This window comes from Cnephaeus nilssonii (genome assembly GCF_951640355.1).
Source record: "Cnephaeus nilssonii genome assembly, chromosome: 11".
In the NCBI taxonomy this organism is placed as follows: Eukaryota; Metazoa; Chordata; class Mammalia; order Chiroptera; family Vespertilionidae; genus Cnephaeus; species Cnephaeus nilssonii.
Genome location: NC_137082.1, coordinates 41176820 through 41200653, shown reverse-complemented (window position 1 = coordinate 41200653; position 23834 = coordinate 41176820). Strand labels below are relative to the sequence as shown.

At 40.6% G+C, this 23834-nt stretch overlaps 1 protein-coding gene across 1 annotated transcript; it reads right to left on the bottom strand.

The window, feature by feature from the left end:
- Window positions 1-15005: 15005 nt before the first annotated feature.
- ST8SIA3 (ST8 alpha-N-acetyl-neuraminide alpha-2,8-sialyltransferase 3) lies at window positions 15006-22441 on the bottom strand (the record flags this gene model as incomplete). Its single annotated transcript, XM_079783816.1, has 4 exons — window positions 15006-15288; window positions 17823-18380; window positions 20804-20926; window positions 22263-22441. The coding sequence occupies 4 exons, from the start codon at window positions 22439-22441 to the stop codon at window positions 15006-15008; spliced, it is 1143 nt and encodes a 380-aa protein (XP_079639942.1).
- Window positions 22442-23834: the final 1393 nt, after the last annotated feature.

Sequence of the window (23834 nt, the reverse complement as noted above, 5' to 3'; positions counted from 1 at the left end):
GCTTTGTTTGCTGATTAGGCCACAAAAGTTTCTGGAAGCTAAATCAGATATATTAGTGTCTGTGACTAAAATTGTTTAGCTCTAAGTCTATATATCTGTGATATCTACTACAAGATGAGAATGAGTTTTAAATTGATCTTTAAGTGTTGAAAATGTGTCTACTGAAACATTTTAAACATTTCTTCTGAGTCTATCACCTCATGTCATAGGTTGGGTCAGCTTTCATATTTTCGACATACACTTCTTTTTCTTTCAATGTGTTGCATGCACCCCAGCCAGAAAACCCACTTACACAAGATCAATATCCCAGCATTGAGCATCTCCTTGGTGTAGGAAAAGAATTCCTGTATAACAGGAGCATTTTTAGAATTTGTTAACTTTGGAGGTGATGGTTGATTTGTTTCTGAATCTACTGTTTGAAGCATATCCATTTACAGTCTATAGAAACCAAAAACTTTATAAAATGTAATTTGATCACATCATTCCCATCACCCAATAATGCTTTGGGCTTTTGCAGTATGGGCTTGTTACCTCTGTTTCTTTTTTAAAATCTTTATTGTTGAAAGTATTACAGATGTCCCCCCTTTTTCCTCCCATTGACCCCCCTCCACACTGCTCCTACCCCCTCCCCAGGCCTTCCCCACACTATTGTTTGTCCATGGGCTATGCATATACTGTATGCATATAAGTTCTTTGGTTAATCTCTTCCCACCTCTGCCCCCCTTCCCTCTGAAATATGTCAGCCTGTTGCATATTTCATTGTCTCTGGACCTGTTTTGTTCATTAGTTTATTTTGTTCATTAGAATAGACATATAAGTGAGATCATGTGATACTTGTCTTTCTCTGACTGGCTTATTTCGCTTAGCATAATACTCTTCAGGTCCCTCCATGCTGTCTCAAAAGGTTTGGATTTGTTAACTTTCAAAGGGGAATAACGGCATCCAGAGCACATCTGAGTCTATGCATCCCTAAACTGTATTCTATGGGCTGATGGGTCTTTGAATTACTTGGCAGATGGGGTAATATTGTAAATGGATGTAGTGGGTTGAATTGTGGCCCCAAAATATATGTACACCTGAAATGTGACCTCATTTTTAATAAGGGTCTATGCAGACATAATTAAGGTAAGGATTTTGAGATGAGATCATCTTCTATTGGGGTAGGCCCCAAATCCAATGTCAAGTCCTTATGAGAGAAGGGGAAACATACAGACAAACAGAGAAGGCCATGGGAGGTGGAGGCAGATTAGAGTCATATAGCTATAAGCCAAGGAATGCCAAGGGTTTCTGGCAGCTACCAGAAGCAAGGCGAGAGACAGCAGCCAGTTCTCCCTTTGGACTTCCAGGGGGAATTGGAATCAACCTTGCTGATAACCTTGATTTCAGACTTCTGGCCTCCAGACCTGTGACAGAATAAATTTCTGTTGCTTTAAGCCACCAAGTCTGTGGTAATTTATCATGACAGTCTTAATAAACTAGTACAATAAAGGCTGTCACATGAAATATTTTATGTAGAGTAAGGAGCATGTTCCTTAAAGCAAAGGTTGGCAAACTATAGCCCAACAGGCCAAATGATGCTGCCCGTTTTTGTAAATAAAGTTTTATTGGAACACAGTTGTACTTAATCATTTATGAATCATCTCTGCTGCTCTTATGCTATAATAGCAGAGTTGAGCAGTTGTGACCGAGATATAAGGCCCACAGTGATGAATATATTTACTAATATTTACATATTTTTTGTACAAATACAGATTTACTTAATGATAGGGAATAAGGAATTCTGAAGTTATTTCTTTGGCCACCGTTAATATATTTGCTTTGAAAATCTGCATGTCTATATTTTGAATTTGCTTAAAGTTACATCTCTCCAATAGAAGTGGAGATATTGATTAAAAGAAGTTCAACAAAAACAACTGATCTATAGGATTTGTATAGCCTCAAGGTAGATTGTTTAGTTCAACCTTCTCATTTTGACTTCTTGGACTTAATGTGAATTGGAAACATTATTAGGTTGGTAGGATTGAGTAAGCAATAAGCATACCTTCAGAATAAGAAAAAGAGCTATCTATCATTGTATTGAAGGTCCCGTCTCTCCCAGATGGTCCTGGGTGCTTTATATTTGATTAGCAATGAGGATGTAATTGGATGGGTTTTCTCTCTTGATGTGTGAAATTCTCCCAGCTCCTAAATAAGGGATAATAGTAACTGAATTTAAGTAGCTCACAACAATGGCTTATTTATTTACTTTAGTGTAGCACATAAAAATACATGATTTCCCTGTTGAGGAATTCATTCTCAATGATGATTCATGCTTTCCTCCTAACCTTTTTGTCTTTTTGAAAGCCTTTTAAGTTTTCTAGGGAAATAAAGATTTAGAAATTTGGTCATTGAACTTCCACTTGAACATTTCTGATTAACTTTGAAAAAGACTTCTTTTTAAAAAATATTTCATATCTTTTGAAAATCCACTTTAAGGGCTTTATACAGGGACATAATCATAGAGGTACAGACATTCAGTTACAAAGATGTTGACCAAAGCACAATGAAAAATGGCAAAGAATCTAAATCTAAATTTGAAAATACAAAGAGAATTGGTTAAATAAGTTATAGTGCTTTCATACTGTGAGCTTATCATTAAATAACATTTGATAACATGGAAAGATGCTCTTGATATACTTTTAACTTGGGAAAAAGCAGAAAACAATAGTATGCATGGTGTAGGACAAGCACACATTCAGAAAAAAACAGATTAAGGTTTTTGATATTTTGTTTTGCTTTTCTCTATTTTCTAATATTTTTTCTAAGAATATATTTGCAATAATAAGAAAAAAGAGTTAAACTGAAAATGAGCAGGCTGTTCTTTCAAATATTTTCATTTAGAATTGAAACTTGTTAGTTGATATAAAAATAACTTTTTCCTTTTGCTTCCCAGAAAAATCTATACTAATAAAAGGGTAATATGCTAATTTGACTGGACATCTTCTGGATGTCCTTCTGGACAAAGCCATGGTGGCAGAGGCGGTTAGGGGCGATCAGGCCAGCAGGTGAGAGCAGTTAGGGGGCAATCAGGCCAGCAGGCAGAGGTGGTTAGGGGCAATCAGGCAGGCAGGCAGGTGAGCGGTTAGGAGCCCTGTGGGATCAGGTCTAAACCGGCAGGGGTACCGGATTGTAGAGGGTGCAGGCCAGGCTGAGGGACACCCCCCCATGCATGAATTTCATGCACCAGGCCTCTAGTTTATTATAAAGTACTTAAATTATTGCTTGTTAGGAAAGTACATTTGGACAAGTCACTTTCTCTCCTGAGCCTTGGTCTCTTCATTTAGAAATGAAAGCATTGAATTAACTGAATCTCTGAACCTCTAAATTCCTGGCCACTATGACATTCCAAGTGGTATGAGATAGTATTCAGAGCAGCCTTTTAGTGGAGCTGACTTACCAAGAATAGCTCACTGAAATTGGGGCATGCCTCAGTTGTTGAGGATGACATTAGCTCACCCCCCATCCCTCCCTATGCCTTTGGACCCTGGAGAAGGCTCTCTGGAGAAGGTGCCCATGCTCTTGCTTACACTAACACAGAAAGCCTATTTCCTTACTGGCCTGGGAACCTTGAGTCAATTTGGTCCTTTTATGAGTGGGGTTTCTTTAATCTCTTTGTCTTGTTCCAGCTCTGGAAATGCAGTTTCTTTTTAATTTATTGGAGAGAGAGGGAGAGAGAGAGAAAGAGAGAGAGAGAAAGAGAGAAAGAGAGACATCGATTTGTTGTTCCACTTATTTATGCATTCATTGGTTGCTTTTTGTATGTGTCCTGACTGGGGATTGATCTCACAATCTGGGTGCATCGGGATGACACTCTAACCAACTGAGATACCTGGCCAGGGCATAATATATTTTCTTAGGGAAATAAAATTTACTTTTAAAATTTAATTTGTACTAATTGGCCTCAGGCAAAGAGAGCCTGCAATAAACTTGTTGGCATTTTTATGTTTTGTGGGCGTTTGTGAAATGTTTTGTTTTAGAACAACTTACTATTTCTCTGAGAGGTGGGAGCAATAGTCAGCTTGGCAAGTAATTTTAGAAAAACGCAAGTCTTAAGTATTATGTTTAGCCTCTATAATTTTGTTGTCTTCACTCGAAATTAATGGGGTCATCCTTTTCTCTCTCTGCCTCACTCTTTCTCAGTGTCCCTACCTGCATCCCAACATTCCCTGGAGCTGCCCAGGATAAAAGGTATTCCCTAGTAATACGTTGAACTGTTTCTCCAATAAGACTTTTAACTTTTTTCAGGATAGCCATGGTGATTTTGCTAATTTTTTACCCTGTTCATATCCTGCCCAGTGTTGTGCATAGTGAAAAAGAAGGGTTTTAAGTTTGGATTAAAGAGCATTGCAGGAAGCACTCTCTGATGCAAACCTGTTTACTGAATGCGGGGTCTTCCAATCATGCTGTTGTGGGTTTTTTTTAAATCCTACACAAGTTCTCCTTTTGCTTGAAATTATTATCAGTCAGCCTCAAGAACAGGGTAAACTTTGTGCATTAATATGCTGGGACATCTTGATGCTGGAATATGGATATTGAGAAAAACAATTCCTAGGACTGTTCATTAATTCATTGAGTCTTCAAGTACTTAGTGAGTGTTGATCATGGTCAGAGCAGAGTGAGGACTTTGGTGTCTGTGGTGTAGGTACAAAGATGGGAAGGGAGATAATGAGAGTCCAAGTGGTCCATAGACTCTATGGTGTGTCTGTCAATCTGTCTGTCCATACATTCAACAAATATCACTTGAGAGCCTACTAAGTTCCCAGCACTGTTACAGGCATTGGGGATATGGTGTGACTAAGACAGGCAAAGTTACCTGTTTTGTAGAAGGTAGAACGTATAATATGTATAGTGGAAGAGACAGATAAGCCATGAGTAGATAAATACTATCATTTTAAGTAAGGAAAGAAAGTACTATGAAGAAAAATAACACATGATATAGGGAAGGAGGCTAATGGGGATATTCAGGGAAGGCTCTATGAAGAGGTGGCCTAAAGAGGGACTGGATTGGGGTAAAGGTGCAGGGAGCACTGGACCCAGAGTCATGCAGCATTCTCAATTTAACTCACAGTGCAGCATGCATCGAGTCCCTCGATGTCCCTCCCTCACCCAGTTATTGATGCAATGCAATGGTGTATGCGATTGTACCATTCAAGAGTACAGTGGAACCTTAGTTCTCGAACTCAATTCATTCCAGAAGGTTGTTTGAGAAGCGATTTGTTCGAAAACCGAATCATCTTCTTCAATTAGAAATAATGTAAATTGAATTCATCCATTCTAGACTACCAAATGATTCCCTGTTTTAACCTTTCTTATATACAGCACATGTCTAATGTACTGTTAAATGTATAAATAAGCACTTATTTTTTAAAATCTATGGAACCACTCCCTACCAGCCTTAAAGGGATCACGTTCAGCACTCGTTCCAGGGGTGTCTTTCAGGCCAGCATGCAGCATCTTTGCTTGTTCACTTACCTCTGCCTCCCAAATGCTGTCACTGGCTAACTGCTTTTCCTTTATCCAAATCAACAAGTTTTCCTACCTCTTCAATTGCCTGTGACCATTGCTTCTTTCACACCCTTAGCAACATTAGCACTCTTGATGGCCTCTAAGTTTTAAAATTGTGCTAATTGTTTATTTCCCCAGAAACAAAAGCATTCTCTCCTTTGTCGCCTGAGAGATGCTTTTTGTCATGCTGAGGTATCAGCATGAAAGGGTTGTCAGTTCAAAAATTGAAATTTGGTTCCACAATGGAGACATTTCTTCTGTGAACAACTTGGTCAAGAACTGAATTGTTGGAGATGGGAGACGTTTGAGAAATGAGGTTTGACTGTACATATTATTATTAATAACATTAAGGCCTGTTGCATGATTTGCATTTAAAGTACCTCTGGAAAAATTGTGTGTGGAAAGCATTTTTAGTTTTTGCTATTAGTTCATCTCTGTAGGCAGTCAAGTCCAGCCTTTCTGGAGTCTCACAAATCTCCAAGGAGAATTCTTCAAAAACACTGGCAATGAAGAAAAGGAGGCTGCACTTCATCTTTTAACTGGATGGAGTGTGTTAGTGTGTGCGTGTGGGGTCTTCCTAATGAGACAGAAACAACCAGCAGTTCTCCAATGCACAATAAACCAGTTTATTTAAAAACAACGCATTCTGTACTGTGTTTGGCACATGAGGCAACAAGGCAGGCACATTCACACGTAACAGGTACACGTAGGGAGCTGTCGAAGCAAATCATTGCATTTCTTCACAAACTACAGTCACAATGCACACGCGATTACCTCTACAAAAGAAAGATGTGTCCTTGTTCACCAAGAAGGCAGAAGATATTTACATGTTCCTCAGTCCAGTTCTTTCAGGTCTCCATGGCCCTGTCAGTCTGGCAGCGTGTTTGCAAGGCAGCTGAGACTGCCTTTCACAAGAGACGGGAGTCTGATTCCTAAGTGCCAAGGCTTCTTCTGAGGGGGCTGAGAGGGAGTGAAGTCTACAGTGCCAGTCACTCAGCATAAAATAGCATTTTCCAAAACAAATGCATCAAGTACGTGGGGGTTAGGGCTCGATGGTCTAACAATATAAGAAGCATTTATTTTTCCCTGACACATGCTTCTTGCTCATTTCTTTAATAACTTACATTCACTGTTCTCCTGCCTTTGCACCTTTTGGTTTCATCATTATAGAGAGCTTTGTTCTTATTTCTACATTGATATGACATTATTTAAAACAATGCTAAGATGAAATGGTGAAACCAAGGAGGTTAAGTGAGAGAATGTGTCACAAACATTCTTTTGTCTTGACTTCTGATTTATGCTTTCGCAGTGGACTGTCAGCTTCCCATCTAAATAATGGAGGCTGCATGTTGTGGTGTAGCACAGTCAGTGTTTGAGGCGCCCAGACTCCAATTCCAGTTAACTAGCTGGGAAGTAAGACACTTCCTACTTTTGGAACCTCAGTTTTCGCACCTCCACGTTGATGATGTTGGTTTAGAATCCAGACCTGAGATAATGTCTAGATCTGTGAAGTGCTGCTGTGTCCTGTGTAAGTGATTCTGCATTGTGATGTTGCAGTATTTTTGTTCTGTGTCCTGGGATAATTTCAGTGCTAATTGGTCACGCTTGATGATTGGATCTAAACCCATCAATAAACCCCTCCCAGGCTCTTGGCTCTCAGGCTGCTTCTCCGAATAGTAGGGGCTCAGATCTATATCTTAAAATGTGGTTAAAGAGCATTTCTGACATGGAGACCAATTATTTTAAGTCTTGCAAAATGGTCTAGATTCCAGATTTCAAGGAGAAACTTCCCCTTCCTTTTTGCAAGTATGCCAATGACTTTATGCCACCTATGCAGGTTGACTAAACCTTTCTCCCATTATCTACCAGTTTTCCTTCCCCACCTTCCTACCTAACAATGTTGTGAGAGTGGCTGGTCCCCCAAGACTGGTTTTGCTGTGAACATGTTTATAATAAAACGGGGCCTGCTGGAAAGTCCCTTCTGCTTATGTTTATGGACTTACGTCTTTGGTGTCCAGAAAAGAGCCAGAGAATGGAGGTGTACTTTGTTCCCAGGCTACATACATGCAATTTTTTGTGAATACAGAATAACATCTAAACATGTACCTGACTCCTTTAAAACCAAATGTAGCTTATCCAGTGTAGAGAAATAAACGCATTTAGGTGACTTAAAGAGAACAAAAACCAGAGGTGTACCCTGGCCTTTTAAATATAATATAGAAAATGTCCAAGTTGAGTTTCAAACATTTACAGTCCAGCAATGTCTTACTAAACCTATAGGATATATTCTATAGCAAGGGAAGTAGATTTGGTCCTTGATGATCTAATTTTGATTTACTATACACAGAATAAAAAACAATGGCCACTTATTGTGTATGAGGAATTAAGTACTTTTTTTTTTCTAGCATTGCCTTCCAAAGGATTTAAATAAACCCATTTAAGAATGATTTCTAATTGGAAAAACCTCTAATTTGCAAACAAAGCTTGTTTTGTTGCTCACCAGGGTGTCTGATTTCTAAGTACTCAGTAAGGAAGGGCTTTCACTTACAAGCAGTGTTGAGGAAGAAGGAATGTTTACTGCTTCGAAGGAACTGCAGTGGCCAAATGTTTGTTGGCAGTTTTTATTTTCAGGATTCAGCCTTACACTAGCTTAGCTAAATGCAAGGCATTGCATGACGCCTTCCTTTGAAAGTTTGCCCAGTGGTATTCTTATTTAGTGATGTTTCTTGCCCATTTGGAACTTTTCTGAGGGCAAATACTAGTAAAGCCCAGCTGAGTGCATACTCAAAGCCTGGGAATGAGGCATACTGAGTATCTCTTGGTGGGGCAGAAACATTTGAACTACAGAACCGCTGTAGGTGTGGTGTGGCCAAGGAAACATATGGAATGTCTTATTCTTCCTCTGCTCCTTTACAGGCACTAATTTCTTCTTGATGCCTGTAAATTTTGTGTTATGTCAGAAGGATGAAAACACATGTAATACCTTAATCAATAAAAAAAGTTAAAAAGAATTTACATGGGCACCATTTCTCAGGGGGAAAAAAGAAAAGAAAAGAAAAAATGAAAAAAGAAAAGCAAGTGCCCAGGGAAAATTAGAGAAATAGGTGATGGACTATAGGATATGAAATAAGATCAGCCAAACATTGTTTCAATTGGCAGTTAAATGCAAATGTTTACCTGGAAAGTCACCCTTAGAAATTAGACAAGCTATGGCTAGTAATCTCCCAAGGAACTGAGAAGTATGTTGAGAGGTTCATAAGAGTCACATGGCTAGGGAATATTTTGAACACTTTAGGGTCCTTAGCCTCGGGACCCAACAATATACTAAAAATTAGTAGAACCAAAGTAGAAATGCTTCCTTGGGAGGAGGGTGTACTTGGGAATTCTTCCAAAACCACTGATAACATCTCCTATTTGGTACTCACTGACTCAGAAATTGATTGGCTCTTTAAAACATTTTAGCTGGTTGACATCAACTTAGTAGCTTGAAATTGGCTATGGTGAGAGTATTTATACCACAGAAATTGGCAAGTGCTATAAATCAGTACTTCATCATTCTTTAGAGCCAATTGTTGAACATTTAGCAGCACATCAAAGAGCTAAAATTGTCAGTCTCACAGAAGGGAAATTAAAGGAGCCCTTTACTATCTCTGATGATTAAAGGCTCTGCATGTGCACAGCTATAGAAGGCCAAAACTTCTTTAGGATGGGGGCACCCCAGTGCCAACTGACCTCCTCTCATATACCCAGTTGGTTTTAAGAATTTTAGCTCCTTGAATTTCTTTTTTTAAAAAAAATTGGTTTCATTTTAACATGGGGACATTTGTATTTAGGGTATTACCTGGAGGTTCAGAAATCAGACCCCTTTAGGAACATTTTAAGCTCTGGGAATGATATTCAAGTAGAATCTGAATGATTAATTTAACTTCCCTGCTTCTCTATCTATTTGTAAAGATAAATTACCTGAGATCTGCTTCTTAGTTTGAAATACAAAGAGCTGGAATAGGGGTAAAGTATATTAAAGCTATGTCTCTCCACTCTATCTTCAGTCTTGCATCCATTCTGACAAATTTACCAGTTAATATTTCTTTATAAATTGGTGACTGGTCACTTTAGCCTAAACAGTTGAATGATTGAGTCAGTAAGACTATGTCTGTGTTGCCATGTATCCTGATAACTTCAAGGAGCAGATCTGTTACTTGCATAAGGAGTGGTAAGCTTTCAGCTACTTTGGTGATAATGATATATATGACTTTGCTATATATCATTCATTCCCAAATGATGGCCACCCCAGAATCACCTGGGATTTGTAAGCTGGGTTTATCCCAGGACATAGCGTCAAAAGTGTGGGGAGCAAGAACCATACATTAAAGAGCTTCTCATGTCATACAACTTTGTTTGCTGGTGGATCATCAGCATAATCCAGGTCCTAACCCTATAACCCATTGTGGTCTTAAATTGCAGTCAGTTATTTTATGACAGGCTCTTTACTGTGATTCCACTGTAATCAACAAGAGAATGAGCATCATTACGGATTAAAACATCTATTCAAACACATATATCTTCAATAATTCATTACAATAAAAAGACATTTTAAGAAATACTGCATAATACAATAACAATGTTCTAAAATTTGCTGTGGTTAAGCAGAGTGTGAAAGAGGCATATTTAGTCATTTTGGTCCTTGATGTCCACTGACCTGTGGCCTTGATTAATTGGGCCACAGATCCAAGACAGGTCAATCAGGTGGCCCCCGGGGGCTCTAGGTCCCCAGTACTTAGATGCTCCACCAGGGTTTTCCAGCCACACACTCATAGCCCCAACTCTCTTTGAAATAAAAAGAACAGTTTTGCACATTCAGGGAGAAGTAGAGGCCAAACAGATATGTTTATCTGGCACATTCACACAATTAGGGGAAAAAAGATTTAGAGATCTAGAACTATACAGAAAACTGCTCAGTCTGTCATTTTGCACATGAAGACCCAACCCAAATTATTCATTATTATTTGTACATCTTAGCATATTGAACTAAATGTAGTAATACAAAGTCTGCTGTTGAAATTGCTCACCACATGGAAGGCATTGACAAACGTATTTCTTACCTCAAGGGGTCTCAGCTGAAAATATACATATGGAGAAGTACATAACCATTCTCAGTATTCAACTTTCAAATTATGCATACATATCACTAAAACAAGATTTTATTAAGATGAATAGATTATTGAAGATTCCAGCTGTCAACTGTGACCCATCAATAACTGAATTGTGATTTATCAGAATCATAATTTACCAAGAAGGTTTCTTCTCATTTCAGGCATAATGTATGTTATTATCAGTAGACTTTGTATAGCTAAGTAAGAATCCCCTTTATTGTTTTGCATTGAGAAATAAATAATTTAGGGTATCTTTTTTCTCCTTTACAGCTTTTGTAACTTATTTTCTGTGCCTTGTGGACCCCAGACCAAAATCACTTTCCCTTTGAGCCCATCTTCATTGGATGCTGATAAGGCCAAGAAGTATTAGATGAGGAGGTATAATTGCTTCACTGATTATCTATGCAATATTGGGAAAATCACTTAGCTTCTCCGATCCTCCATTTCTTATTTGTAATGTCAAGAAATGAGGACTAAAGATGCTCAAAGGCTCTTCCAATTTCAGTGTCCTAGGGTTCTACAATTCTGTCCCTGCTTCTTTAGGCCTCAGGTCACCATCTCTTTGCTGTGTAAGAGTGTTTAATAATTAGTACCTTGCCCAAAGTCAGAAGAAATGCTCTTCCATTCCTTGGCTTCCCCACCAAATAGGTTAGTCCTGGCATTCACATTCGTGGATAACTGGAGGCTCAGGCACAAGGAGGCTGAGGCAGCCTCTCCCTTTGCACATTTTGGCTGGTAGCCCCATGGTCAGGTGCCTGATAGCAAAGTCACAGACAGATGGCACAGTGGTCACAGTCAGCACTGCTAGGCACATGATACTACTAAGCACAAGTACTTTTACAAAGGTTAAGTACATTTAAGACACAGAAGCGAAGGAAGAAGAGCCATAGATGTTTAATTATCAGATATGAAAAAGATTTTCTGGGTGTGGGAGGCATTCTTGATATCACATTTTAACTCAGTGTCCCTTGGAATTACATGTCTGCGCATGAAAACTTGAGGGACTGGCATTAAGCAGGTTGCTAAATGTCCACGGGGCTTTCTTATCTCTGCAACTGAATTGGTCATTTGTATTGGTGTCATGTGTTGGGGGTTTTATGGTGAAATTTATTCCAGTTGTTGAGGTGGACTCTGCTGTGAATATCGGTAAAGAAGAAAGGTTCTGTCAAAAGGATGTATTTAACCTAGAACCAATAAAGCAAGGGCAATGAAAAAGCCAGGGGTTTGTAGCTGTAGCGGAATCATGAGGGGGGCACCAAACTGATCCAGCTACAGGTCCTGCCTTCCCAGTTCACTGCTCTTGACCACACAGGAAGTTCTGGTTACTGGCACTGCTGCCTTTCATATCAGGACTTATGGGATTCACCAACTCTTTTGGTCATGACAGTGGTTATATAGGTTTAATCTTTGAAACAGTCTTTAAAAACAAAAAGAGATTTTGTATAATGAGCTAGCAGTGGTTCTCAACCTTTCTAATGCTGCGACCCACAGGTTGAGAACCGCTAGCAGGGCCACCTCGGTCAAGGGTATAGCTAACAATAAAAATAACCATAAAAACTGACATATATTGAGTGCTTACTACATGCTGAAAACTGGGATAAATGCTTTACCTACATATTGCATCTAATTTTTGCAATAGGAGGAAGGTAGGCTGTATATAAAATTTATAAATTATAAGAATGGTGGTTAACCACTGTGGGAGGGCTTAGGATTTTCTTCAGAGATTTTTAAAGAAAAGGGAAGAGTGATCTTTTTGGATCAGGAAGTCCTGCCTAGAAACAGGATATAAGCCTGGTCTCTAAGCCCTTCTAGTTCTGGGCACAAGTCTATTTCTTCAATATTTTGAGTTCTTGTGAAAGTGAAAGATGAAATGATGTTGGGAGATGGAAAAGTTCTCCCACTCTAGATTAAGATGGAGCCAAGAGTGAAATGAGATTTTAAAAAACCCAACAAACACTTGGCTTTATGATGAGATCTAATTTAAATGTTCCACCATAGATCACTTAACTGGTTTTAGGGATTCTGGTTCTTTGCTTTTTTAACCTGTCTGGTTCAAAGTGTCTATGTATTTGTATTCAGTGAAATTTAATGGGCACATTGGGATTAAAACTCTAGAGTCAAAATCTGGCCTGTGCAATATTGGCATTAATATCACTTAGCTGTAACCTAATGAACTAAGTGCTTATTAAGAACCAACTAAACATTTTGTCAGTTATCAATCTCGAAGTGACCCTGACAGAGCCCAGCATGAGAACTGTAGTAGCGTTCTCTTTAGAGTGACAGGGAACAAGCATGGTTTTGCTAGGCATCAAATTATACCATTGAATTTAGAAATTTAAAATTTAGAAATTTATAATTATTTCAAATATCAATCTGTTTTAGTGTTTTCCATTTTGAAATATCTATTCCTATTTCTCCCCATCTATTTGGATGATTGCCATCAATCAGAGTTGGAAGATGTCACAATTGGCAACATATTTGAACCTGTATGGTTTTTCTTTCATTAGTTAATATCTGGATCTATGTAGGCTTCTCTGATTAGCTTTTTTAAAAAAATTGGAATAAGACAGCTCCCATTCAGAACCAGGCAGACCATGAGCATAAGGACTATGTCTTTCCATATTGTATTTGGTTTAATTTTAGGCATGATTATACTTTCCCAAAGGGGGGGGGGGCAGTGAGCTGATCGATTACTGAACTACAGCAATTCTTTTCAACAGTATTTGTAACATTGCAAAAAAATCTAAATGAGATTTCTGGAAAAGAACAAGCTACCCCACCCAAATGTATTATAAATATGCTTGACTGGCATTTGGAAAGAAGAAAGAAATTCTTATTAAAATTTAACATCGACTTGGCCAGACTTCGGGCTGAATTGGAAGAACAAAATGCTGCCCAGTGAAAAGCCAGGGATGGAAGTGATGTGATTTCTACTTCTAAGGCTGAAATAATGAAAAAGAGAATGGCCCACTAATTTCATGGCAAGTCTGTACATCTCAAATTCCAAGAGTTATTTAGTACCAGATTTTGCCACTGTACAATGGCTTTTCATTTTGAAATACTTAATTTGTAGATGTTTAGATCTGATTTCAGTGGGAAGGGGGAATATCCAGTGTCTACAATTGTCTTGAAGAGAGAAAATGGGTCTGGAGCAGTGCTGGTGGACACAATGATGGTGAAGTTGACCTCACCTGAGCACTGTTCATATGGGGGCCTGGCAAACCTTGAAGCTTCTACTCTGCTCGAATCTTGCTGGTTCTCATAGGCTCTGAATGGGCAACACGGCTACAACACTTTAAGGTATACGGGATCCATGACAACTTCTAAGCATTCTTCTTTGTCTATGTCCCAGGCTCTTAAGTTGACTCATTGCTTCTATATTCTGAGAGTATTCCCAGCCCAGTGCTTGAATTGGGATTGTGAGAGGCACTAAACCCAGGCTGGAATGCCCTTGCAGATGTGGCAACAGAACGATTTGACATAATAGCACTCATGACAAGTGGCCATGCCACCCAAGACATAGGCTTTCTCTGTAATAGTAAAAGATGCACAGCATTATATGCTACTCGCCACAGAGGGACCACTCTGCTGTAGAAAGACTGTCTGGATAGTGAGAACTTAATAAGAGCACTTCTTATCTAAGTGATCGTAATGAGATCCATCATGATTTGCTCAGTTTGTCATGAAACATCAAAGTTACCCAGAGCCTTGGACACATCAAATACAGATGCAACATATGCAAGCAAAATGAATTCACTATGATTCCTAGCAAATTATTACACTCCATGGCAATGGGGAAAAGGAGAGACATAGAGATAGAGGGAGAGAGGGAAAGAGGGGGATAGAGATGGAGAGATGAGATATGCATAACAACTTTTTATGTTTCCATTTTGAAGAGTCCGATCCCACACAGGAAAAAATGAAATCCTGCCCAAGTTGACTAGAGGCCTCTCATTATGAGCACTATATCTTGAGCAAAGCTGCAGAAACTCCAGCTCCAGTCCTCATAAAAATGGGAGGCAGTTTATTATTAAAATACAAACATGAAAATACGTCAAACCATTTGTTAGCAGCATGGTTCCAAATGCAACATTCCATTTATCAATCAAGTTTTAATCATGTGGCTTCAATGCATCTGTCCTGCTAAGACCCTTAAGAGAGCAGTGCAACAGAGGGAGAGGAGACATCTTTTCTTTTAAATGGCAGACAGTCCTTATAAGAAATTCTCTAGGGTTCTATCCTGATGACTATTCAATTTGATTTGGGGCACTTTTTAAACCACCATTTGGCACTTTCTGTTCAGAGTTCTTAGGCACAGTGTGACAGAGTCAGCTTCGTGAGCCCTTCCCCATGCATTCGGTACAGCAGCTGAAACTCAGCAGGCAGCTGGTGGGACTCCTGCCACTTGGTGGTAAATTTGGTTCCTTTTTTGTCATAGTAATGGTATGGAAGATCTTCCCTTGTGTTGGGGTCAAATCCAAAAGGCCAAAATCCATACAAGTGGATCTCTTCACATATTGCTGATGCAAGGGTGTACATAAGAATACCAGTGCTCAGCCGTTTGGGCGACAAATGTTTGTTTTTCCAGTACCTGTGGAACAATAAGTATAGGTGGATTCAGTGGCCAGTGTTGAAAGTTTCAGTCAGAGGTCATTTGATGGGGCTGGGAGGTCAATTTATCCAAGCAACTTTGATACTACTTGCTTTGAATCTATCTTTTAGACTATAAAACACCTCTGGGCAGGACTAGCTACATAATTTGTGAGACCAGGAGCAAAATGAAAATGTAGGTCCTCATTTCAAAATGTATTGAGAATTTCAAGAGTGTAGTAGCAGATTATTAAACCAAGTGCCGGGCCCTTCTAAAAACGGGCTTCTGTGTGAATCACAAGGCTGCACATGTTGGAAGCCCACCCTGCCTCTGGGTTGGCCTAGACTCTAGGGCTAGAGAGTGGTGGCTCTGACTCAGTGGTGACAGCACAGAGGCCCACCGGTGAGAGTGACTATGCTCCTCATACACAAGGGGAGCTTGGGAGTGGGAAGGGGTTATTTACTCTAAAGGGATCTCTTATGTCACTTCCTTTCCCAAAGGTTAAATCTTGCTTTTTGGGTTGGAAAGATTGTGGGACCTTATTTTTTAATACTCTCTTGTAAAAACTCATATCCCCTGCTTCTTTGTTTTCTAACTAGAGCTTCCCAAGTCCATCTTTAGCATGTCAGGACCTAAAATATATATATATATATATACCGTAAATACTTTCTTAACTTAAAAAAAGCTAAATTATGGTTCTTATTCCTTCCATATTTAGATAGTATTCTGAAGCCTTTCTTCCTACAATGCCAAATATTTGAGACTGCTGTGGTGTGTGTGTGTGTGTGTGTGTGTGTGTATGTGTGTATTTATATCATTGGCTGTGTAGCAGAATTAAACTGTTCATGAATCAGTTTCTATGGACTGTATTTTGTTCAAGTTTTCATTGAATCAGTGCATCTGGTTCAAGCCTGAGTGGCTGTGGAACACTATGGCTAATTCTCTGGACCTTGTGAAAGGTGGGGCAGGGCAGGCCACAAAGGCCAGTTTCCTGAACTTTCTAAGCATATAGAGCGCCTTCTTCACAACTTGAAGGCTTTAAAGATAATCCTTTATCATACCAGTTGAAATGTAAATGTTCAATCTTGGTTTTAATATTCTAACTTATAGGAGTTAGAATGACTAGTGACAATTCTTTTGGTTCTGGTGAATTTAAATAGAGCCAAGAGAGGAGCAAAATGATGAGGTCAAAAGATCACAGGAGAGGCCAGCTTCTCATTTTGGTTCTGCCCCTTTTTGGACAGTTACATTGGGTAAATAACTCGTGTTCTTTGTACCTTGGTTAATTCATCTTTAAACTTAGGAGTTGGGCTGCATTACCTCTTGTGTGGGCTGCAAAACCATACAACCTGGAAAACTGGAACAGTCCTTGTAATGTTCTCTTTCTCTCAAACAAAAGGTTCTAGTTTGGACTTTAAATGATGGTGTCACCCTACCTGTTAGATACATACCAGTTCATTAGACGATTATTCTTCCTTCTATGAGAGGTGAGCTAAACAGATCTTAAATTTGGAAAACTTTAGCGGACTACAGGATGGGAAAATCTACTGTGAGATAAAAGTCTTTGGAATTCCCTGTTTTCACCAGGCCTCCAAGAGCCCACTGTAACTTGTAGTAGTATCTGGACAGCATGTTAGTACATTTGGGCTACTTGCATATGGGTAAATTAGAGTTGAGTCAATTTCCTCAGATGGTGTAAAGAAAAAAATACTACAATTAATGCTGCTTTATAAAATACCCCTGGATTAGTGGTTTCCAATTCTGACTGCATGTTAGAATCATCTGGGGAGTTATTAAGACATACCAAGTACCTGCCCCTACCCTCCTCCTCCACCAGACCAATTATAATAGAATCTCTTGAAGTAGAGCCTAGGCAACAGTATCTTAAAAAAGTTATCCAAATGATTCCAATGTACAGCCAGAGTTAAGAGTCATCAGACTAGATGAAAATATTGCATTTCTGGTCAATCTGTCTATCAAATTACAAGGGAGCAAGGAGCCCATAAAATACTATTCACATATTTTGTCATTCAAATCCTGAATTACAAAGGCAGATTATGCAATTTATGATTTATCTATGTGTTTATCTATTTTGGACATCTATAAAACATCCAGATATCAAATAAAAAAGAGTATTTTAAGTCAATTGCATCTTTAAAAAAATACTTGATTTGTCTAATTTTGCAGTTGGCATTATTAGGCCATAGCTACTCATTTAAAGAAAATTCTTGATCTGTGATGATTCATGACTGATTGGGGGGCTTACCACTAAGGTAGAGGACAAAGAATAGAGACAGTAGGATGATGAACCACCAATCCCCCGCCCCCCATTTGGCACTTGATGACCAACTAGGGGTAGGAGATTGAACTTCTTACCTAGAATGGTTCATTCATTCATTACAAAACACAGGAGTTTGCCCTAAAGTACTAAGCTAACCACAATGAACTAATCCAGTAGTTCCCACCCCCAAGAGATTACAATATTGATTTGCCATCTGGTGGGGTATGAGTTAAAGGCAATAAAATATACACACCTGTTGACATGTTGCATTATATTCCCAGGCCAAGCCAACTGGACTTTTAACTGACCTCTGTGTTCAACAAAAAAGTCAACTAATGTCCTGGTAACAGTTGCTGAAGTGTGGAAGAAAAATGCAGGGATCCAAAGAATGGCCCCATCGAGCTTTTTTAAACTGAGGAAAAAGTTGTTACGGTCCTGAATGGTCAAAAGATTGTTGTAATATTTTTCCAGGATGCTGGGGTTGAAGGTGGTAAGGTTGGTTTTCCTTCCAACATCTCTTTGGAAAGCCTCCGTAGGGGCGAAATTGCAACGAAAAACAAAATCTGACTTATCTATTTCTTGTCCACACCGGCTCCCTGTCAGGATCCCACTATTTCCAACCACAGCACAGACATTATAATGCTTATTCACAATGGGTGACACATCTGGAAGCAGTGATCGGAAGTTATTGCTAATAGAGAAAACATATTTATGGTTGGAATAATCATAGTGCATCAGTTGTCCGATCCGAACACTATTCTTGGTCAAAGAAAAATTTTTTATTACATCGACATGCTGAAGAATTTCTTGCCTAAAATAAAAAGAAATTCATTAAATACATCCCATTCAAAATTGATTTTTCCATCTTATGTCTTATGCTGCCTTTTCATTCAGACAAGAATCATAGGCACATTGAATCCAAGAAAGATTACACATTCATAATAATTGTGGTCTTTGAGGGGAGACTGTTTCAGAATCTACAGACATGTTAATCTCTCAGTCAATTTGTGAATGTAATCCTTCGAGGCTTGTAAGTGTTGTAACTTACAGTTTTTGCTGCCATTCTTTGGTTTTCTGCTCTGCATGAAGAGTATATTTGATTAAGGGGAAGGCACAGGTTAAACTATGTCAGAAAGACGGGGAGACAATTGACACAGGCCCCAAGGAGCTCACATTAATGCACACACATCGGTGACTTAGAGTTTGTAATTAGGGACTACTTGTTTGCTGTTGGTCTGCAGTGTTCAAGGAATATAAAATATCACTGGTGTACAAATAAGAGCCAACTGGATATGAGTCAGTATAGTACTATCTATTATTAAAATATGAAAATGGTGATGGAAGTGGGTGTAGTTGAATATTTAATAGAAATGAGATGATAATCTCATTAAGGTCCTTTGAATAATGAAACAGGAATATTTTTCTACTTGATTATATAGAAACACAATTTAGTTGGAGATACCTAATCCTCAGAAGAAGAGGCTATTGCAAATCCTGGAAAAGTGTGATTATTCTAAGAATTCAGAGAATAAACAAGGCGAAGGTGATACTTAGTACTAATTTCAGGTTGCTTTCATGTTGAGCTTTTAGTAAAATTAAGCATCTCTTAAAGTCCCATCTATTTAAAATATTTAAGAGAGCTGAGTAACATGTTACTTTGCTATAAGATTCTACAATTCTAGGAAATCACATTGAATTTTCTTTGTTTTGTTTTTTTTTTGCATTAAAAAATAGCAGGATTGAAACTAAATGCTTTGCATATCATTGCTTTACCTAGAACTTTATTTTTAAAAATTACTTCATTTGTCAAAGTACAGAGCAACATAAACTGAAAGCTTTAATACAAAACTTCCAAAGTTATCAGTACTGCTCTTTACTAGTACAAGTTGTTACAAAGGTAAAAGTAAGTTTAAAATGATGCTGGGAAAATTAATTAAAGATTATCTAATACATGGATTGAAAGGAGGGAAGTTTTGAGAAAGAAATATTGTTCTGGCTGGTTATTTGGGTCACATGGCCTAGTGTGTGAAGAATATTTTTATTGAATTAAAAATATGTTTTGGGAAAAGGAATAATGTGTTCTACCCATTAAAGTTTTCTATACAATTAATATTGTATTAAAAACCCAATGGTTAAAAAAAGGCACTTCTTGGGTTTTAGAGTTAATCAATTATTATCATAGATTAATTTCTAATTAAAGTGTTTTAAAAGTTTTAATCATGATCACATGATTATGTCAAAAAAAGTATGTCGACTTTTAAAGAAAATTGGATATCTATTAAATTTGCTTTAAATCTGTCATTAAGTTAAAAAAGAAAGAGGCAATAACTAGAAATGCTCTGACCAAAACACAATCCCCTAAATAGACGGGTAAAATAAGAATTTAAAATAAGTGTTCCCACCCCTAATGAATACACTAGATGGCCTACGTCCCATTTAGCAGCATAATAATCCCACTAAGAAGGGAGGAGTAATGATTTATCTGGGGTTGCTAAAAGTAGACCAGAGTCTCTGAGGAGAATAAATAAATTTGAATAAATCTAATCCTTCCTCCCCACCTCAAAAACAAAAACAACCCCAAACCAAAACCTCAACTGCTAACCCTATACCACATCAGCTCCTTCATCTACTGTATAAAGGAGGCTGCTGCAAGACAATGCATAAGAATGATGTTGGGTAGCTTTTATTAAAATATTTTAATATTTTAATATATTAAAAGCTGTCAAAGTTTAATGAAAACAAGCAGACAAAACCATTCTTAAGCACCTGCATATATTGGGGCCAAAATTTTCACTAGTAATCTGACAGGGATGAATTACAGTATTTTCTGGTTATTTCACTGAGACAATACTATTTTATTTAAGCATGTTTTTTTTTTTTTCCAGTGGGGGAATGAAAACGCATTTACAATTAACTTAAAAAATAGATGGCTTTGGCAGCCATGCACGTTAACTATAAATCATGGTGCTCAACTAAGCCCAAGTTATGGAGGCTATTAGAAATACCTTTTTTCTCCCATTCAAATTGGCCTTCCTGATGTTTTCTTTTTATGAGAGGGCACTGCATACATAAAAAAGGGTTCCCAATCAGCCTTTGTACACTCAGGCCAAGAAGGCAATATAAATACATCTCTGGGTGGGGGACAGAATTTTTTTGTTTGATTATTTTGTTTTGTTTTCTTTTTTGAGCTCCAGAATTCAAAAATACCTTTTGGACCTTTTCCCCCTAGCCTACCTTTGATGTAAAAACGCTGTCCGATTAAATGTCCACTTAGAAGGTTTGTCTTGAAGTTCGTGAGTCAGAGAATTCGTAATGGGCACAAATGACGGATTTAGAAACTTCAGCGCAAATTGTGACCTGGAGAGGAGTATGAGTACAGATAGACACGCTGGCCTCAGCTGGGGAAGCCAAGGGAGCCATTAACGCCCCGCCGGCTGGGGGCGGAGGGCTGGCGCACACGCGGGCTCCATCCCACCACAGGGCCCCCTCTCATTTGGTTCACTCTCTGCTCCCCACACACACCCGGGAGGAAGAAAAAGAACTAGGGAATTCCGTCTCCATTGTCCATCCCTGTGGGTCCGGGAGAGACCATAAAATGGCGGTCTGGCGGAGAGGAGAGCAGGGGCGGGCACCGGCTCGGGCGCAAGGCTGATGAGCGGTGAGGACCAGGAGTCAGCACCGCGGACAGCGCCGCGCCACGCCGGAGGCTGCCCTGGCGAATTGAATTTTGGGGAAAGGGCTGAGGTCTCCCGAGACCTAGGGGAAGGCTGGGGGTGGCTGCTGCCTTAACCTCTTCCTTCCCGAGTTTAGGTCCGACTTCACTCCCAGTCTCTGACTGGGGACCCCAGAAGCTACCGGCTCGGCTGGGCTTCTCTAGGGTTTGCACTTCTAAGGCCCTGCTTGGACCACAGAGTGGCAGCTTGTATTTGCCACCCCCCCTAACAGGAGGCCATGCTGTGAGAACTTCTAGGGGTCAAAGGTAGGGTGTCAAGCAGCGCCTGGAGCCTGCCCCTGCCCAGTCTAGCCTGGCGCCAGGCTGTGGCTTAGATCTGGGGCGAGGGTAGAAGGCCCTTAGGAGGGCGGGGAAATTGCAGAAATCCCGGGGAAGGTGGAGGTGGGGGTGGGGCGCCAGGGGGAAGGGTGGCAGCCTGGGTTAAAGGATCAAGGTAAAATACCCCAGGGACTTGGTGAGAACAGACCTGCACAACGGCATTTGATGGTGTATGGGCGGTGAGGGATGGGAGTGGAGGAGGTTACAAGGGGAGTGCGGCGCCTGCGCCATTAAATCGCCTCTGGACTGCCCAGAGCCCAGCCTCGGAGTCTGTGGACAGGGCCCAGGGAAGGCACTCACCTCACCCACGTCCATCTCCCGGTTCACCTCCCCCTGCCCCCAAACACACACAGTGCTTCTCTCTCCACCACCATTCTCCTTAAACCCTACCCTCATTTTGGAAATGGGGGAAGGGGTGCCGAGGAAGAATACAAGAAATGCGATCACATCGATTAGTACAACAGAGTTTAGGGGCGTTGGGTTAAAAAACAAAAGGGAGGAGGCAGAATCGGAGAGGGGAGTGGAAGGACCACGAAGTTTATCTTGCCCAAGGTATCTCAGAGAACCCCAAACACCCACCTCATTGCCCTCCCCCTCCCCCATATACCAGATGCCCGAGGGCGCTCAGAGGCCCTCACTCACCGGAATCCCGCGTGGAGCATGTACATTCGGGGCGCCCCCGGGCTGGCGTACTTGGAAGTGGTGAAGATGTTCTCCTTTTTCAGGGATACGTAGCTGATGAGCGATAAAATCAGCAGGGCAACACTGAGCATGACCAGCCCCAGCACACTGGCGACCCGGGCCATTTTGCAATTTCTCATCCCGGGCTGGGCTGGGCTGGGCTGGGATCAGGAACAGCGGGGAAATCGGTCCATTGAGCAGCCAGCAGCTCGCTGGCGTGTCAGGCGTGTGTGTTCTCGCGCGCGTGTTAGCGTGTGTGGCGGGGGTTGGGGGGAGGGGACCGGGTCGGGGAGCCACAGAGGCAGGAGGAGGTATGGGGGTGGGCCAGGGCCCCAGAGAGAAATGGGACCCTCAAGGCTGGGGTGAGCGGGCGGGGAAGCTGAGCCGGAAGATGGAGGGTCTGCGCTGCGGCGCGGAGAGGGAGTGCGCAGCGCTGTGCGTCTCGGGCTGCGGGCTCAAGCTCCCCCGCGCGTTTCCAGCGAGGCTGCCATCTCCTCCACCGCCTGCAAGATAAATGTGATTGGAATAATGTTACAGTTCGATCTAAGCACAGGATTTAATTAATGAACTCTAATCTCCCAAATAACCCGGGGAGGAGCGGGAGAGGGAGAAGAGTAGGGGAGGTGGCGAAGGGAGGGGAATTGAGGCTGGAAGGCTGCAGCCCACGTCAACAACCTCCTGCTGAGGAGTGCAAGTGAAGAGGTGGCTGCAGAAAGACAGAGGCCTGAACTTAGTTAATGGACCATTCATTACTTTATAAATATATCAGAGAATAGGAGACAAATAACTGGATTTGCTATTCCGGAGGATACACACCAGCTGGGTGCTTCTGAGATGCAGGGAGAGTAGTTTTAGGAAGGCAGACGTTTAAAAACTTCTCTCCTCACCACAGAGGCACTGCCCTAGACACCCCAGGTAGCACTCTGCCCAGCTCCCCAGCAAGGAAATCCTAACCAGCTGGCCCAACCCGCCTTGTGAGTAAGTAAAACCTCCTTGGGCCCTAGCTGGTTTGGTTCAGTGGGTAGAGCATGGGCCTTCAGACTGAAGGATCCTGCGTTCGATTCTGGTCAAGAGCACATACCTGAGTTGTGGGCTCCATCCCCAATGAGGAGTATGCAGGAGGAAGCCAATCAATTATTCTCTTTCATCCTTGATGTTTCTATCTCCCTCTCCCTCCCCTTCCCTCTCTGAAATCAATAAAAATATATTTACCTCCTTGGAATTTTCCAGAATCTCTCATCTGCCTTCCATGCTCACTACATACTTTGCTCCTCTGCAAAAGATGTGCAGTGCCTAGTGAAGTTCCGGCTCCCCCTCCCCTGTCCACAGCCAGCAGTCCCAGCACACAGAAGGTGGCCAACAGGGCGGGGCTCTGTGTTCACCAGCCTGGAGCATTCTCCCTGATTTAACTCTGTATTCCCCACATTTCTGACTCATCCCTGTGGCCAGACCTTGGGTATGGGCCACCTCACAGTCCTGAGAAGCCAAGAAGCTGAAGGCATTATAAACCTTGTCCATTATAAATGCATAGAC